Consider the following 19,613-nt stretch of genomic DNA (forward strand, 5'->3'; position numbering starts at 1 on the left):
TCTTGATCAATTGTAGTCAATAGATACGTAATATTGCATAGTTCTTATTACACATGTTTTGCTGCATAATATCTTCCAGTAGTACCATATAATAGAACAGTACCATGTGAATGCAGGTTTTGAAGAACACTGACAGCCCTATTATTTCTATTTCAGCAATAACAATTAGCAATGGAGCAATGGCACGTAGACTGTAGACTGGTAACAACATTGGGACCTCTCCGGTTTCTGTGTGAGCTATAACTCAGTAGAATGTCAATGGAGACTTTTAAGAAAACTGCCACCCCTCCTCTTTCTGTTTTAGATATGACGCTGCCCAACTGCATTAGAGACTGCCAAGAATCATGCTACCCCTTCTGTGTTTCTCTGTGAAATGGCGCATGATTTCCGTGGAGGGCATTACTTATAGGATTCAGATCTCACCAGATCTGACAACGCAACAATGATTTTTGCCTTGTTTTCACTTCCGAGGGTGCATGAGAGCTCGGCTCGGTACTCAGATCGGTGAAGATATGACAATATTCCATAGCTGCTTTCATTTTGGACCGGAGCAAGTCAGTGATTAAGCACAATTACAACTTGACTTCTGAAGAAGATAATATTTTAGCTTCAATGTGAATATAAGATATTGCCCCCGAGAATCTTAAGATCTGTTAGTAGAATGCAATCCATCTTTCTGAATACTGACAGAGAAACACACAACACATCATTGCATACAGTGGCGGAACTACCATTGGTGCGACAGGTGCGGTGGATAATGGAGCCCACTGCACATGGAACTAGCAGGTGTGGGCCTCAGTTCCCTCATCCCTTCTTCCCTGCACCAGAGCACGCACCTCTGATTGCATACTGCTTAGTAACATGAAGGAACACATAACCACTGTTACATATGTAACTATCTACAGCTGAGGTACAAATAGGTAAAACAAAAAAAGGGGTGATATGATATTCCTATGTGGAAATGAAATGATAGGTAGCAATCATTTTTGGAATGTAGTTTTTATGAACCTATAAAATAAAGCAGATGTTCACACACAAGCACCTCTCCAATAACAATTAGCCCTTGTTTCCCTGTAGTAGAAAAGATGTGGTCCTAGGGAGTGAACCTGCGGCAGAGTCCAACAAACACCTAGTTGACCAGAGCTACATAATGCATTTCAATGTTGCTCAAGCAAGAACGTGACTGAAGGTGGAATCTGATTAGACAAATGTGTGTTGGCTGTCTTACATACAGTCTTGTTTTGACACTTCAAGAGCATGGAGCGCTCAGCTATTTCAGGGATTCAAACACCAAAGTCAGGTAACTGTCAGAGTCCTGCGGGTGGGTCTCACCTTCCTGCTACAAGGAGGTGATCGCCTTTAAAACAGAGTTTTCCCTCCGGCAAAATCCTTACTAAGTGTAATAACTATCCATATATGTCTTTATTTTAACAAATTTAAATGCTAATAAATAACCACCAATAAGGCGCTCTACAGTCCTAAATGCAGCCAAAATCCTATTAACAGGGTATATGTCTGATATAAACAGAATAACAATAGAATATAGGACAATCAGCGCATATAGATTCTCATAGTTCACACCAAGCCATACGAATTGAGAAAACTAATCTCATGCGACAACCTATAACAAATTTTACTTATTGTATTACAATTCAACAAAAACTAAGACAATATGAAGAAGCCATGTGTGGAAAAATGTATGTGATGCACCCCAGATGTGAATAGCCTGAACAATACCATTATTGGAGAAGAAAACATCAGAGTAGAAACAATTCCGAGAGTCTCGATATCGAGAGGAGGTTGTTCGTTACTCTACGTGCCTATATGATCAGGATTTCTGGTAGGAACCCATTGTTTCACTATTCTCCACGGAAGGTTATGGGAAGGTGTTGATTATTTGGAAAGATAATATCTACATCACGGACACAGCTACTCCCCTTTTATGAAATGAGATTGTGAACTGTCCATAATATCATTTATATACTGTTTGTATTCTATGAGAATGTATATGCGCTGATTGTCCTATATTCTATTGTTATTTTAACAAATTTGATCACTTTGCTTAATGTACCAAAAATTAGAATAAAATATAAAATGTATTGGCTTGAGTACAAGTCAAGTATTTATTATTATTATTATTATTAATTTTTATTTATAGGGCGCCACTAGGTGTCCGTAACGCCATACAGGGACAAACGAGATTACAATAAGAGGTGAGCCAGCACAGTACAGTAAACAATAATCACAGTAACTCAGTGAGCTCAAAGCACCGCTAGAGGGGTGGAGGAGGGGAGAGGGGAAGGTCCGCCAATGACGGAGTCCAAGAGGGAAGGCACGGATGACAGGGAGACCCCTAGAGGGGAGAGGAGGGAGCGAGAGGGGACGCGGGAAAGAGGGTCAGTGGTGAAGACAGGAGGAGAGAATACCCTGCTCAAAGGAGCGTACAATCTAAGGGATGGACATAGGATTTTGCAAATGTAAGACAATTAAACATTCTCAGTAGAATATGATGGCCATTGCTTTGGCTATGTACCTGGCTATGTAAAGTCATGTCTCTCCTTCTGCCAATGTCTTACACACTCTATTCATGAACATAATACCTTTTAATGTGGTTGTCTTCCTACCACCAGTAGTTAAAGCTGAGAGACAGGTATCAGGGGTTCATGCTTACCCCTTTCCCTATTTTGCTCTACATATTTCCCTGTATCTGTGCTATAGAACACTAGTTCTGGATTCCTAATTGACCTACTGGAGCAAATAAGGAACAATTTACTTATTATAAATCACAATTGCTTAAATAAGAAATACATCTCTATTTTTTGTTTTGTGAGATAATGTTTTTTATGTAGTAGTGATATGTGAATACTTTCTGCTGTAATTTTATTACAATTAAGGTTTTTTTTTGGTTCCGCTAGCGCACTTCACCCTAACCTTAATAGTAATCCTTCAAAAACTAGAAAGTGGAAATGGTAGTGGCACAAGTAGGTGTTAAAACAGATCAACACATGCACGACTCATGTAGCGGAGATTACACCTAAACTGATTGCCAGGTTCCTTTATGTACTTTAACATCTTCTATCTGGTAGGTTCATGTATTTCTTGTACTTTCTTCAATTTAGTTTCTTATGACAATGTTATCAAAAGGATAATGGACTATTAGCACTTTATCTTGCCCACTCTGTATCACATAAAAGGGATCTCCATATTTCTGAGAGACTACAAGCAGCAGAAATCATTTAAATAACAACAAATACCCAATTGAAAGTAGATCAAAGAAACCTATTTACCTATTTACAAAGATGTTGATTTGTGTAAGTACATACTTAAAGGAAGTTGTCTCCATTTAACACAGAGATTTTTTTGGAGGTCTTTAAATATAAAAACACATTATATGAGGCAGATTCAATAAAAAAAAAAAATTGGCTGAGTAGTGTCTCGAGTCACTACGCGGCGATTTTTTTTTTGTGAAAGTACCACTCACGCTTGCTCCCGCCCCATAGAGGTGCGAGAAAAAGTGAGCATTACTTTTTACCATATGAACGGTAATAAAGCACGGCCGCAATGTTCTCAGCAACATCAAGTCCACTTCAATCTGCCCCTTAGAATCATTTCATCATAACGACTGTTTGGGATTTCACCTACTCTTCAAGACCAATGTTTATCGCAGCTGTGATTTCAGTTGATGTTAAATAATTTCTTTTGTAAATGCTGCAAAAAACAAATAAATTATATCCAGCGAAACCTTGTGAGATAAGAAAATTTCTGGTTCTCTGTAAGACATTGCACTATAGACGCAGACACTCATAGCACTAAGTGCATTAGCAAAGGGGAACTCGTGGGTCTTTTACATGAAACCAAATTTATTTACAAAATATTTTTTTTAAGTGTTTAAAAGTTCACAAATATTTTTATTTATTTTATCACAATTTATATCACACAAGGGTGTCTCATTGAATACATACATACATACAACACTATATATATTTTTTTTATGTATTTGTTATGACACACACAATTGGAGAATTGAAGCTCTGAAGCTAAGGACAATTAGGAAATTGGAAAAAAGGGACAAATTGTGACATTTTCAATCCAGAAATTCTAAAGGAAAGACTGTTACATGTGAACCTTCTACTCAGAATTGTAGCACTGGCACCAGCACCTTTAATAATTATGTAGGTACTATTAAGTGTTAAAACAGTCACAATAAGATTATTTGGCTGAATGCATACAGCGGAATCTTAAAAAGCTTTAAAAAAAGGCGCCACAGTATCATCAAGACTGTATCACTGCTTTACTTGCTAAAGCCCACGTTATTAAAAATGGGAACTTAATTCTTCCCTAGAGGATGCTTTTTACTCCATTATTTATAAGTTAGTGAATCACCAGAATTTTATATTGTGCATTCCATCATGCGTAGGGCAATTTACATGCTCATCCATACTCTGTACTTTACATAACATTTTTGTTGCCGTTTATGTGGTTATAGAGGAAGTCATTTGGGAAATATCGTGTAATGAGAGACAGATCTAAAGAATATTTTTAAAACTACGAAAATAGAATAAGTGAGCTACAAATCACAAGCTTATATAAGCTGCAGCCTTATAAAACATATCTATCCCTAGCTCATAAAACCATAACCATAGTTATAAAAGGGAGAGAATTCCAGAAAAGTCACATATAGATGCAAAACCTAAAAAAATTTCAGCACATGATATAATCTTGGACTAGTGTATTTTACTTGTGAAATGAGATGGGGAAAAGGGTGAAGGAAAGTTAAAACCGTTATGATGTTAAGATCATAAAATGGATCACGAGTTGTGCTAAATGCCTCATATTTATTACATAATTTCAAATTTAATGTGTGGAAAAGTCCATCAAAATCCATATATTATTCCAATTAATGCAAATATCAAACAGTAATGATATCTTACCCATTGCTTACTGGAAAATAAAAGGCTAGGGGGGTTATTTACCAATAACAGGCAATATGAAAGATCTTCTTTCTACAAATTTTACAATAAAATTTCACCTGTGCAGCTGAGCAATGTTCAGCTTCTTGGCGATACTGACTAGCAGTGGTTAATGGACTCTTACGCATCACCAGCCAGTGCAGCGACCCTCTGCGCATGACGGGCTTCTAGTTTCACTTTTAACACAGTTAAGTTAAAGAAAAAATTGGAAAAAATAGGAAAAAAATAAAAGTAGTTTAAGTAAGGAAATATCCATTATTTAAATAATAAAGCATTTTATTCTGGTGGTGAGCCTCTGCTATCGCCGTCCTGAAATAGCAATAGGATGTGAGTGACTGTATTGCTGCTGTCCATGGTAACTATATTAACTAGGCTTCACCGGAAATTCACTGGAATTCTGAATTTTCTCATTTTTATAAATAGACTGCTAGATTCTAAAATACAATTAGAGTGTGAATTTCAATGAATACGTTGAGGCATTTGTCACAAAGACATTTTATTTTTTCCCAATGTGTCTTTTCAACATGGATAAAAAAAGCAGGGATAACTATATCCCATAGATTGCAAGCTTGCGAGCAGGGCCTTCTCATCTCTTGTTTTACCCAGCTTGTTTATTAGTTTACTATGTTTGTCCCCAATTGTAAAGCGTTACGGAATATGTTGGCGCTACATAAATAAATGATGGTGATGATGATGATGATGGGCCTGATGCTGAGTTAGGAAATTTGCACCTTGGCAAAACCATGTTGCATTGGAGTATAAAGTAAATTTAAACTGAGGGGACGAATTTATATCTATATATCTATATTTATTTGGGATAGAGCCTGTCCTAGAGCAAATGTATTCCCTATTTGTTCATAAAGGTGTTTTTTAATTTTCATGTGACCTCTTTTTTAAGTTCTGCAATGTTACATGTCCTACATTTTACAACATTCTAAACTTGCACTCCAAATGGAAAAATGTGGATTATGGGCCTCATTTAGAGTGGGACGCAATTTACACTGAAATCATAAAAGTGAATTGCATTCCATCATTTACACAGTATTTAGAGTTGCACAGATCTTTAGATCCATACGACTTGGAATACTGTGCAAACTGCTCAAACACTCTTTATCTGGCTTATATGCCAGCGGCAAGTGTATCATGCACAACACCCTGTACAGCAGATAATTAAATTTAAATAAAAATGTAAAAAAAACATTGTTCTTCCTTCCCCCCAAACAGCACAGGGGTTGGGGGTTGGTTTTGCTGTTTGGGAGGAGGTGCACACTTTTTTTTTTTAATTTAATTATCTGTTACTTTGTTTTATAATACAACAAGGTCTCTTACACCAGCTGATAGCAGCTGCAAAAGATACTTCTCCTAGAGACCTATTTGCGGTTGCTTTCAACTCAAAATAGCATGTAAAGCCTTTACATTGCTAGGCTCGCCAACTACCTGCCCCATTCTCTAAACGCAGAGATCCATCTCAGCTGGAGTGCAAACTGAGACAGATCTTTACCAAAAGTGATTTTAGTGCTGAACAAAAGAACTTGCGTCTGACTCTAAATAAGGCCCTGAATCTACAGTTTATTTAGGGGAAAATTCAAGCAACTGTTTTGTAAAAAATTAAATACTGTGCCTTAGAGAACAAAATTCACCTTTATAGCATTGCTTAACCACTACACTTTATTCCCAAATTTAAATACAAATCCACATTTGAATTTGACAAAAGATAGACTTTTATTAAGCCAAGAAAGTATATCACAAAAAGTCTTGAAGAACGAGTATGCAAGCCGTGTTTCTTTCAATTTGCTCATTGACTGATTAGCAACGATAATAAAGTTTATTTTATACACAAATTCACTACATGCTTTATGCATGTTCAAAAAATCTGCAAAAACACAACTAACTGTAGAACATAACAAATATTAAAAGTAACTTTATAAAACAAAGAAATAAAAAACAGTACGTAAGTAACTATTGTTATACAGATTATTTTACAATACTAACATCACAAATGCTTCGGTATTGGTCAAGATACTATTACAGTGAGAGTAAATAGATTCCACTAAAATCTAAAATTATTAAGTGATAAAACACACTGATATATAGAAATAGTAAATTATCTAGAACACAATTTGAGGCAAGACCATATTAAAGGCCACGTAAACATAGGTCTGTGAGCCACTCTGTTGCAACTAATCTTTAAATTTTTGTGCAGGGCCCATATAAATCATACTTGCCAACTTGTGCAAACTGGCGTCCAGGAGATTGAGGGGGATGTGGGTGTGTGGGGGCGTGGCTCTGGGAATCGTGTAATTGCCCCCTCTAAATTGCATCACACAAGTTTTAGCCAATTACAGCAGGGGCGGAGCCACGATGATGTGGGAATCACATCATAAACTAATGGTCGTCCAAGAGGTTTGCCTGCTCTCCTAGGAGACTGGGAGGACTCCCAGAAATTCCGGAGTCTCCCAAACATTCCAAAAGAGTAGACAACTTTGATATAAATATTGCATGTGTCTGTGGTAGTACTACAATGACTTGAGGTCACAATAATAGTGAAAATGTTCTTGAAATTATATTTTGTTTTAAACTGTAGAATTATGACATTGCAATTATCTTAATGATAAGGAAAACACAACTGACAGCAGATAAATCATGCACATTGAATTTCTTTCACTTTTTAGCTATTTGAATCTCAGTTTTGATTTGCAGTGACTGAAGTTGAACACAAATTGCATTTTTGGCGTTGAATATGCTTTTGTACATCTGAGCATGTTCACCGACCACTAGTTTTGGAACTAGTGCTTTGTGCAACATGAGCAACCAAATTATTATAAGCAATACCTGGATGTAGTATCTGCAAACAAACCAATATGCTAAAACTTCAAATTCACACATTATTTAATCAATTGTGTCTCCACACTTAGGGTTAATTCTTTTGTTAAGGTACTTTAAGAGTCCTTGGGGTATATTTACTAAACTGCGGGTTTGAAAAAGTGGAGATGTTGCCTATAGCAACCAATTAGATTCTAGCTGTCATTTTGTAGAATGTACTAGATAAATGATAGCTAGAATCTGATTTGTTGCTATAGGCAGCATCTCCACTTTTTCAAACCCACAGTTCAGTAAATATATCCCCTTGTCTTAGTAGGCGGCAGGAGACACTATTATTTTTTTTATAAGAACCGAACAAAACAGCGAGATCAATTTTATTGTATTTTTGTTTAGCAGAAGAACTCCTATTCATCTTAGTGCCCCAATTTACTTTCCCAGTGATTTTTACCTCCTACACGGATGGACGGGGACGTGATTATGTGATTCACTCCTCTTGCATCAGTGTGAGGAGCTGGAGTCACAGAAATGTATGGTATGAAGGGGTAAGCGGTAGCTGAAGGCCGGCTAAAGATGGCTTAACACAGATCAAGAATAATTAATACTTTTATCCTTTTTTTATATATAATAATGGGTGTGATCTTCCTATGTATTTGTCCCTTGGAATGATATAAACAGCTGCCCTATTATTTTTACAGTTTAAAGTGAAGCGAAAAATTATTTCCTCACAGACACTCTCAAAATATATCCTGCTGGAGATATATGAGGAAAGGGTTACAAAACTCCTCTCGGTGAGAGCCTCTATATTTGGATCCTTCCACCCCAGGCCTCCATTGTTCCTAAGCATCTCTCCCAATTTTCATCTTCCTATGTAATACTCAAATATATTTTGCTATTTATAATTTGCATAATTTATTATGTGCTTTGGCCATTGTTCTTATTAACCAATATTATTATCAGCCAAGATAGAAAATAAACCTAACAATGCAGCCCTTGACTATTTTTGAATTTGCTATGCCACAAAACAGGTGTATTCAACAAACACTCAGTAGAAATGTACAAACAATTATAACATTTATATTTATATATATCTTTGCAAATGATTGTTGATTTAAGTATACTGGAGTTTTATCATCTATAATTGAACGTTGTAACATAATCACATCAGTAATTATGGAAGAAATTTTCCTAATTAATGGTACTAGATTTGTAAGACAACATCATCCTGGCTTCATATAGTATGACTCAACTTTGATATTTTTGAAAAAACATTTCTGATTATTTATATTCAAATAGCATATCTATGGGAATATCAAATGTATGAGGGATTATAGTGCTCTATGTCTTTGCCGAAGATCATCCAGTTTCAATAGGTTATTTTAGATGTAGTTTAAAATTTCATATATTGGGTTATATATCACAAACTGTAATATTTCAATAATGCACAATGAGGGATACATTTTCTCATGCAGCATCCAGATTCAGATTATTTCGTTTTTACTTGTTAAATATAATATGCCACTAGATTCTGAGATAATGATCGCTTTGTGTAGGCAAATGCTCGATGATTAATTCAACAGTATATCAAATGTTATATGTTTTATATTAAAGATCAAATGTATTGTATGTATAAGGTCAATATACTGGCTGTAAAATTTTTGTTAGAAGAGTAAGATTGGCTTGTTGAGCGGACAGAAACTACAGTGAATAGCTGATCACTTGTGTAAGTGGACAGATATTGTACAATTAGCAGTATCCTTATCAGATTTGTACAGACATACAATCCTGTGGAACACTCATGTGAAAGAGAAAATATTCTATTTTTTAAGAATTGTTTAATCATTATGTATGCTAAATTTTCTTTTAATTATTAAGAAATTGTGTGTCATGTAAGGTGGTTGACTTTGAATTTTCTATGAGTTTTACTGTTCTTGGAATTATACAAACAGAGAGCTAATTTGCTGGTTTAACACAGAGGAGAGAGAAATAGACAAGCCTCTATTAAACTCCATATGTGCCTTGCTGTCATTGTCTTGGCAACAAAAGTCTGCAAGAAAAGGTTTTGACAAATCACTATGTTGGAGGTGATAAAAATGCCCAGCAGGTATCCAACTAACTCCAATTAATAGAGTTAACTCCAATTAATGTAGTTAAATAAAAAAAAAAACCACTAATTTTAAACCTGTCATCTGTCAATATTTTCAAGGAGGGTTTCCAGGGAGGCTGTGATTAGGTTCTATGAACTAAATACTACTAAATGCCATATTGAATAGTCTGTTTAAGTTCTCTAAAATGTAGCTAACTAGTAATTACGTACACAATTTATATGCAATTAGTAATATCTATATAAAATATTCCTGTGAAGAACAAGCTTTTATTTTAGCAGTCAGAATTAAATCATTCTCCAAACTTTACATATAAAATAATAATGTGATGTCCTAGTTTTTTTTTTTTTAAATCAACTTTCAAAATTAGATAGTGAATATCTGACAAATGCAATAAACAAAGCACAAAGTGAAAAAGACAATTTCAAAAAAGCGAAAAGCTATTAAAACAAGGGTTGGCAATTTGAGGTTCCTCAATAATTATGAAACTATCTGTCTGGGATTGGTAGAACATGATGTCAGAAATAGTTCACATAGTTTAAAATTAGAAATTGAAAAATAAAATAAAAAAATTATAAGAGAAATATTCACATGACTTCACATTTGAGTGTAAAATTCTGCATTTTCCACAGGTAGAATTTGGCTTGAACTGTTCTTAGTTCTACCTCCACCACACCACAAAGCAGAATGAATTGACAATTGCTATCTTAAGTCTATTGATTCTACAAAATGTAAATATGTGACTAAATTGTAAAATTGTATTCTATGGAATAGTTAAACAAAAATTAAAACCAATGTGCTACACTAATTGTATAGTCTGAACTGTGTATCTCTGCAAAACCGCCTGTTTTGATGTGAAACTCAGTTCATTTGAATTCTGCTTGTCTCTGTTGAACAATTAAACAAAAAGAATTAAAGTACTTCATTAAAAGTGAGAACTTGAGGAAGGTGTTATTGCCAAGTATTGTGCAGTTTAAAATTCTTATGGAAAACCTTCTATAACTAATAACAGGGTGTACCAGTGATTTCAAATCAAACTATGAAACTGTGCAATGACGCCTAGCAGGCTGACTTCCTCTGCACCTCAGAGTTCTCCTATCATGCTGTACCAGAAGAAGTCAATTCAGGAGAGAGCATAACACACAAAGAGTGTGCTGTATTGTATTATCTTCTATGGGTTCATGAAGGAACAACTTTTTTTGCACAAGGCATTTTGGGTTAAAGCAATAAAATGGCAACAGATGATTTGGTGATGACTTGACTTTAAAGCATGAGCAAGAGTTATAAAGTAAACAACGGAAAAACAGATTACCTGTAACCACTGTGACTGATCACTCCTTCCAGATGTCCAAGCATTCACCTTGCCTTGTTTATCTAGCCGGGCTTTCCTGGACTCCCAAGTAAACATATCCATGTTCAACGTTCTGAAAATGCTTGACGCTGTGATTTGGTAATCCTGTATATGTCCTGATTTCATCCCAAGTGGTTCCGAGCAGCCTGTAAAAGCATCAAACAGAACTGATGATAGCAATGGCTTACAAGAAAATAAGCATATTTGTTTTTATTTAAAATCTATGAACTCTGTTGGGAAAAGGGGGTTTTTATTTCAGTGGGAGAACAGATTAAATGAAATGAAGTATTGTCTAAAGAAAGTCCTAAAGATTGTGAATATGAAAAGACTTAATCATAACTGCCTAAGGAAACAGTCTAAAGGAAGATGAGCTAATTTCAAAGACGAACTACAGCCTCTCTAGCAATGATGCTCACAATAAAATTGAGAAGATAACACTATTTTGCTTGTTACTGTATTTTCGATTTGGAAATCATTACCTGAGCTGAAAACATCTGTGATTATGCTTTGTTTAGTCTCTATGTAGCAATTTTCTTAAATACTGGCAAAAACTGGAACCAATCAAAATAATACTTATCCAAACATTACACTAATCCCTTTTTTCTAAGTCATGAACACATTAATTTTAATTTCTACTTTGCTTCAATCCTGGAAACTCTCAATTGAGTTTATACATATGTAGTAAAGGATGCCATAGGTAGAGAGCCATAGATAACAATATTATCAGTAATTAAATACCTGCTATATATGCAATGCTGGTTTGAGACATTCATAACTGTGGCGATTGAGTATTGTACCTAATCACTGATTGCCACTTTTCCCCTGAATATTCATGTATGACCATGTGTATTTTGTATGTAACCTTCTAAAAAAAAATGTCAAAGTGTGCTTTGCTGAATGACATGAGTTTGACCTTGGAAAGAAACAAGAGTCTTTTGAAAGTAACCCGGCCCAGGAACAGATAACATCTCTGAAGCTTTACAAAGGGTGTGTAGAGGGCCTGGTCAGGCAAAGCAAAGAGGTGAGAAGTCCTGCCCTTTGAAATTCCAGGCGTATAATTTTGAAAGCCCTGTGTCATTCTGGGAACAAGACTGCCCTGACATTGGAATAGTTAATTTACAAAGGTGGGGGTGGGAGCAGTGTGAGGAAGGTTAGTGTGTTCATCCTATGGTTAGACTGTTTGGTACTTTAGCCTTGGAACCATTTTTCGTATTAAATACATTTAATCTAGCACATTCCACGTGATTCTTCGTGAACTTAGAAAGGCAAGTGGTTTTGGTGAATGCAAGGACTTCATAGTAAATCCTCTGCTGTGGCAGAAAAGGTGTGTTCATTGATAAGTGACTAAAGTTATTCCAGTCACGGCTAGCTGTTTCTTGTTTCTTATTGCTTGTTTCTTATTATCTATCTATATATATACATTTACCCCCAGCTGTCCAGATGAATAGAATTCCTGACGGTATCATGACACAATGACACATTGATGGTACTGTCTCAACGTGTTCCATCCTACCAGGTATAGGGGTTTACATCTAGCCAGCCCTTGCTAGATGTAATACCACGTGAAAACGCCAGTAATTCTAATCATCTGAACGTGGTTCATCATTTCATCGATCATACAGATAAGCTCATTTACTCTCACCTGAATGTAAGTGCATTGCTTTGTGTGTATATAATAAATTGTTTCATTATGATATCACACTATTTGTATTCTATTGATTCATTTTTATGAGGCATCCGGCTGCTTTTTGTGACCTGGAGATCATCATCATCATCATTTATTTATATAGTGCCACTAATTTCGCAGCGCTGTAGAGAGAACTCATTCACATCAGTCCCTGCCCCCCTGGAGCTTACAGTCTAATGACCTAATATAGACACACACTCACACACAGACAGACAGAGAGGGAGAGACAGACAGACAGAGACTAGGGTCAATTTTGATAGCAGCCAATTAACCTACCAGTATGTTTTGAAGTGTGGGAGGAAACCGGAGCACCCGGAGGAAACCCACGCAATCACAGGGAGAACATAAAAACTCCACACAGATAAGGCCATGGTTGGGAATCAAACTCATGACCCCATTGCTGATCTGTTACAGCACATTTGGAACCCATACAGATAAGCCTCACAAGAGTGGATGGTGTCACACTGCTTGAAATATTATTATGTTGCACAGTTTCTCTGGTTTATCTACTTTTTACCTCTCTTTGGTGATGAGGAATTGGTGTACTTATAGACCACCTTAGTTTGATATGCACTTTCAAACTATTTATTATCCAAATACTACACTATTGTGCGCCTTGCCCTTCTGTCCTTCTTCATATATATATATATATATATATATATATATATATACACAAGTTAACCCGTGCATGATACTCAAGCATTCTAGTCAAATCAAGCTACTTCAGGTGTTAAAAAGGTTCATGTTATGCATTTGGGGCTAGCCCAGGCCTCCTCAGGGGAAGAGCATTACTTCCCGACGTAAGCGCCCTTTTTTAACGTGGTTTTGTCCACATGTCACCACCTCATCATTATTCTCCATCACCTCATCCTTCATCTTCATCGCCCCATCCTTAATCTCCATCGTCTTACTGTTCTAAAACCTCTCGATACACAACGTTTCTGCTAAATACCTTATCGCTGTGCTCAATCAGTCTTCCTTGAAGGGCAGTATTCATAACCTGCACTTTCACATCACTGCTTTTCCGTACTCATGAAAATGCGACATACAATTGTCCATGACCAAACACAGGCTCTGGTAAATAAATACCCACACGGTCAAGAGTTTGATCCCTCAACTCGTAAATTTAGCCTTTACTACCCCTCCCACGGGGGAAAGGGGGGATGATGGAAGTTAACTGACTTCACTATTATAATTTTTTTGTCAAATAATGTCAGTATACCAAATTTCAGGTCAATTGGATGAGCCCTTTCTGAGAAAATAGTTTTTTCCACACACACACACACACTAACACACGCCGCTAGGCTTATATATATTATATAAAGATATATATATATATATAAAGATATTTATAGATATATCAAAATAAATATATATAATTTGTATGTCCTATACTGCTCTACTTTTTGTATAACCTATTATGACAGTGTATCACCTTTCGTACATTTAGTGGAACAGTATTCTGTTGACCTTCCATTTGGCGAACAGCATTTTCATCTATCCACAGGTGGTTTGACCAAAGTAGTAATATTTACTTATAATCTACAGGAAGAGGCAGTTAATTAAAGGCTCATTTAATCCAAAACAAAAATACAAGATAGAGCATCACCAGACTGTGGCAAACAAAGGGGGACCCACCTGGTGCATGGAATGCCAGACTCCAGGTATGTAATATACTGGGTTAATGATTATCTTATGGAACTCAACCCGTGATTGAAATTTCAGCTTTGGATAGAGCTGTCATTGAAGGAAAAAATACTTTTACATATGTGTACTATTCATAAAGACTTATCTGAACTGAGGTCCTTATGGTGTAGTAAATAAACTTTCACAAATCAACGAACAGACTCTACAGAAAATATTAAAAGTAACTACTTTTTAAAACAAGTATATTATTATTATTTTTTGTATTATTATTATTATTATTACTATTATTATTATTATTATTATTATATAACAAGCTACAGTACATAAGTAACTATACTTTTAAAAAATATGTTTTCCTATATTTATACCAAACATCACAAATACAAATCATTGGTCAGAATACTCTTGCAGTGAGAGTAAATGGATTATTGCAAAGGCTCAACAAGAAAGCTAAAATGTTTTCCACACACGGATATATAGAAATAATAAATTATCTAGAACACAACATGATGCAATACACCATTACAGGACATATAAACAAAGGTCTGTGTGCCGTCCTGTTGCAGCTAATCTTCCAACATTTTTGCAGAGCCCATATAAATATTGCATGTGTCTATGGTAGTACTACAATTACTTGAGGTCACAACGTATACTGCTGTGAATGAACTCACGTTTTAAAATGACGATAGTCATCCATTGTAATCAACATAATAATATGGAACAAAATAGATGTTTTGAAAAGCATCCTCCTGTGCCTAATAACACAATGAGCTCTGAAATGTAATTTGTTTTTTTAATGTACTGTCAGATTACACTCAGAACCAAATCAATACTATAAATAACTTAGAAAAACACATTGCACTAGCAGCTGGTAGTACTACTAGTTGGCAAGTCCTTAACTGAACTAAGCCTATAGCACAGTTGTACATGTAAAGCTGTAAAAGTGAAGTTCTACTGCATTGTATTGAAAATATTATATAGTTAAATAGCTATTAGAAAATATTCACATAGTAAGAATACAAGACTGCTACACAGACAATACAACACAAGACATTGACTTGTGGGTGGCATGGATAGTTTATTTGAGGAAAATTAAAATAATGAACAAATTAGATACATACGATGTACATTGTGACCTTAAGTAATTGTAGTACTAAATACATAGTTAATTGTGGTAAATGGGTCATGCTCACTAAGGGTAATTTTGATAATTTACTAAAGTACAAAACTACAAATGCTCAAGTAATATTTTATGTGCAATTTGCCTATTTATCCACTTTTATTTCTACCCTCATATCCTGCTTTGGGGAACTGTAAAATCACTCTGCGCATGCTTTTGTGCGATTGCAGGTCTAGATGAAAATACATGGTATAAAGCTTAAAAACAATATAGTATTATTTAGGAAAATTATAAAAAAAAACCTAATCAGTATCATCAACTTCAATAAACTTTTCATGATTGGTATTGTGGTGCTCAAAGGTTTGCCCAGATAGCAAGACACTAAAGATACTTAAATGCAGCAAAACCGCCTTGGAATCTACTTTATTGTTGAAAATTATGTGGGAACACCTACTCCTCATGACCCAATTTGTCCAGCTTCTCCTATCAGAAGGGACACTTGATGCACAGATTAATATGAGTGTTCAAAAACAGCAATTTGGACAAAATAGTCACATGATGTCACACAATGACATACACTATATGGATAAAAGTATTTGGCCATACCTGTTAACTATTGAATTTAGGTGTTTCAATCAGACCCTTTGCCAGATTTGTATAAAATCAAGCCCCTAGCTATGCAGTCTCCATTTGCAAACCTTTATGATATAAAATGGGTCATTCTGAAGAGCTTAGTGACTACAAGCGTGGTTCTGTGATAGGATGCCGTCTTTGCAATAAGACGGTTCGTGAAATTTCATCCCTGCTGGATATTCCAAGGTCAACTGTAAGTGATCTTATTAGACAGTGGAAGCATTTAATAGCAATAGCAACTCAGCCATTAAGAGGCAGACCACGTAAAATCACAAAGAAGGTTCAACGTCTGCAAAGACGCATGGTGCGTAAAAGTCGCCAACGCTCTGCTGATTCCATAGCTGCAGAGTTCTGAACTCCCACCGCCATTAATGTAAGCACAAAATAGTGCAGCAGGAGCTTAAAGGAATGGGTTTTTATGGCCTAGCAGCTACATGCAAGCCTCACATCACCAAGACTAATGCTAAGCGTTGGATGGAGTGGTGTAAAGCACACAGATACTGGACTGTGGAGCAGTGGAAACGTGTTCTGTGGAATTACGAATCATGCTTCCCTGGCAATCAGATGGGCAAGTCTAGGTTTGGTGGATGCCGGGAGAATGTTACCTACCTGACTGCATTATGCTAACTGTGAAATTTGTTGGTGAAGGGATAACTGCTGCTTTTCAGGATTTGTACTAGGCCCCTTATCTGCAGCAAAGGGCAATCTCAATGCTTCAGATTACCAAGTCATTTTGGACAATTCTATGCTTCATACTTTGTGGCAACAGTTTGGGGAAGGCCCTTTTCTATTCCAACATGACTGTGCCCCAGTGAACAAAACAAGGACTACAAAGACATGGTTTGGTGAGTTCTGTGGGGAAGAATTTGACTGGCCCACGCAGAGCCCTGACCTGAACCCCATTGAACACCTTTCAGAAGAACTGGACCAGAGATTGCGAACCGCGCTTCTCGTCCAACATCAGTGCTTGACCTCATAAATGCTCTATAGAATGAATGGACACAAATTCCCGCAGAAACACTCCAATGTCTTGTGGAAAGCCTTCCAAGAAGAGGGGAAGCTGATATCACTGTAAAAGGGGGACTAACTCCATATTAAAGAATATGTATTGAATACAATGTCATTACAGTCCCTGTTGGTGTAATGGTCAAGCATCCAAATACTTTTGTCCATATAGTGTACGTACTGTAGAACATCATTTTTGAAAGGTTGTAAATGAAAAATTGTATTACAATTTCATGGCAGTTGTATAGGTTAAGATAATGAAGGTCATTTATGGAAGTTCAAAAACTTTATTACATTACATTCACAGTAAAAAAATATATTTTTGGAAAGGCAATAAGATGCACACATGGTAGAACAACAGTATAATATAAGTCAAATAAATGGACAGAGATTGGTTAATGGCTTGCAACAAAAAACAGAAAAACAAATACAAGACAAAATGCCCCTGATTCTAATACAAATGATTCTAAAAGATTGTAAAAAATACTAAGGAAACAATGGTCTCTACTTTTGAGAGATGAGAAGATTAAACACACACTACCTAAGAGACAACAAATCCCATACAAAAAGGAAAAACAGAAAGTCTTCGAAATAAACTAATCTCAAGTGCCAAAAAGAGAAAAGAGAGAAAAAGAAACTTGACTGGGGGAAAATAAGAATGGATACTACTGCACAAAAGACAGAACAACTAAGCTACATACACATTTTCAATCTGGCAGTACTGGCAAACAATATGAGGTGAAAGAAAAAATGATTTACAATACCACTGATATAATCTACTCATTGTAATGAATGCCCTTGCGGCTACAATATGTAGGATACAAATCTAGAAATCTGAAATATATAATAGCAGAACACATTAGAAATATAAAAATCAGGTAGATATGCACAATGTACAAGACCATTTTGCAAAAAGGCACAAACAGGAGCGCACTGATCTTAAATTTATGGGTATTAAATTGGTCTCAAAGAATTGGAGATTAGGGGACATCACTGCTAACATATTTAAGGAAGAGTCAAAGTGGATTTCTAATTTAAACACTCTGGCACCCAATGGTCTCAATATCAACCTTGAAATAAAAACTTTCTATGTGTCTGATTTTCACCCCTTTTCATACCCTCTCCTATATCACCTAACTTAATGTATCAGTAAGGAATTTTGGGACTTGATCTACTAAAGGGCGTTTTGGTGAAACCACCGGTCTCAGGCAATTTTTCCGGCCAGAATTACTAAAGCCCAAACAGCCATTAAAATGGCTAGAATTGGCATTTTTCAAAACCATCACTTTTTAAATCGCTATCCCGATTTTAACAATGATAAAAATACAAACCACCGGATTGACTAAGCTGGGGTTTACAAAACCATCCCAAAACCATCCAAACGGCAAAAATAAAAGAAGTGGTTGTGAGTGGCGAGATTGCTCAAACTGCAAGCTGTTTGAGCTATTTTGTCATTCAGAACATAAGATAAAGCACCATTGACATTTAAATTATTTGGGCAATCATAATTTATTGACTAAGGGGCAAAATTGAATTTAATATTAACTTATTGGGAATTTTTTTTTTTAAGGGGACACTATTATAGCATTATATTATGGGGGAAACATGAATATATAATAATATTAACTGATTGTTAATGGTTGATATAATTATTTATGTTGCATAATTTTGCATTACATAGTACCAGAATAATATAATAATTAAATAATTTTGTCCCCTTAATATAATGGAAAAAAAAATCTCCCATAAGTTAAGTTTTAAATTATTTTTTCCATGTATTCAATAAATAATCTCATGATCTGAAAGGCACAATTTCTAAAACAGAATGTTTAAGCTATCTTGCCATTCAGAAGCAGGTATTAAAACTGTCATGTCCTCTATTTTGGATGGTGGTTTTGATTGCTGGTTTAACTAAGCTGCCAGCGCACTGGACAAAACTGCTGATGGTTTAACTTTTCCAACCTGCCATCTATTTTAAATCGCAGCCTCAAACCGCCCGTAAATGCTAGTGGTCCAAAATGCCGACGATGTGTGGCGGATTAAAACCTCCACCAAACTCGATTCTTAATAAATCTGGCCCTTAGTAATTATTTAGGCTCCTTCCTGTTATAGAAACCTATACCCATAGTAGCCAAACCCCAACCAAAAGGGCTGCACTCGCTAAGATAAATGTATACAGAATACTTATATAGATATATTTCTTATGATAATTAATAAGGAAAGAGGTTTTACGCAGGTTTATGTCTCTGAGGTAACATGCCGTTACACTACACCA

General features: G+C 35.8%; 1 protein-coding gene across 5 annotated transcripts in view; it reads right to left on the reverse strand.

The window, feature by feature from the left end:
* EDIL3 (EGF like repeats and discoidin domains 3) overlaps positions 1–19,613 on the reverse strand; it is a 557,778-nt gene that overhangs the window by 70,482 nt on the left and 467,683 nt on the right. For all 5 annotated transcript variants that reach the window (XM_075180505.1, XM_075180499.1, XM_075180492.1 and 2 more), the window contains one exon: positions 11,208–11,392. In XM_075180505.1, coding sequence (XP_075036606.1) covers positions 11,208–11,392 — 185 coding nt within the window. The remainder of the gene's footprint in view (positions 1–11,207; positions 11,393–19,613) is intronic.

Source organism: Mixophyes fleayi, chromosome 1 (genome assembly GCF_038048845.1).
Source record: "Mixophyes fleayi isolate aMixFle1 chromosome 1, aMixFle1.hap1, whole genome shotgun sequence".
NCBI lineage: Eukaryota > Metazoa > Chordata > Amphibia > Anura > Limnodynastidae > Mixophyes > Mixophyes fleayi.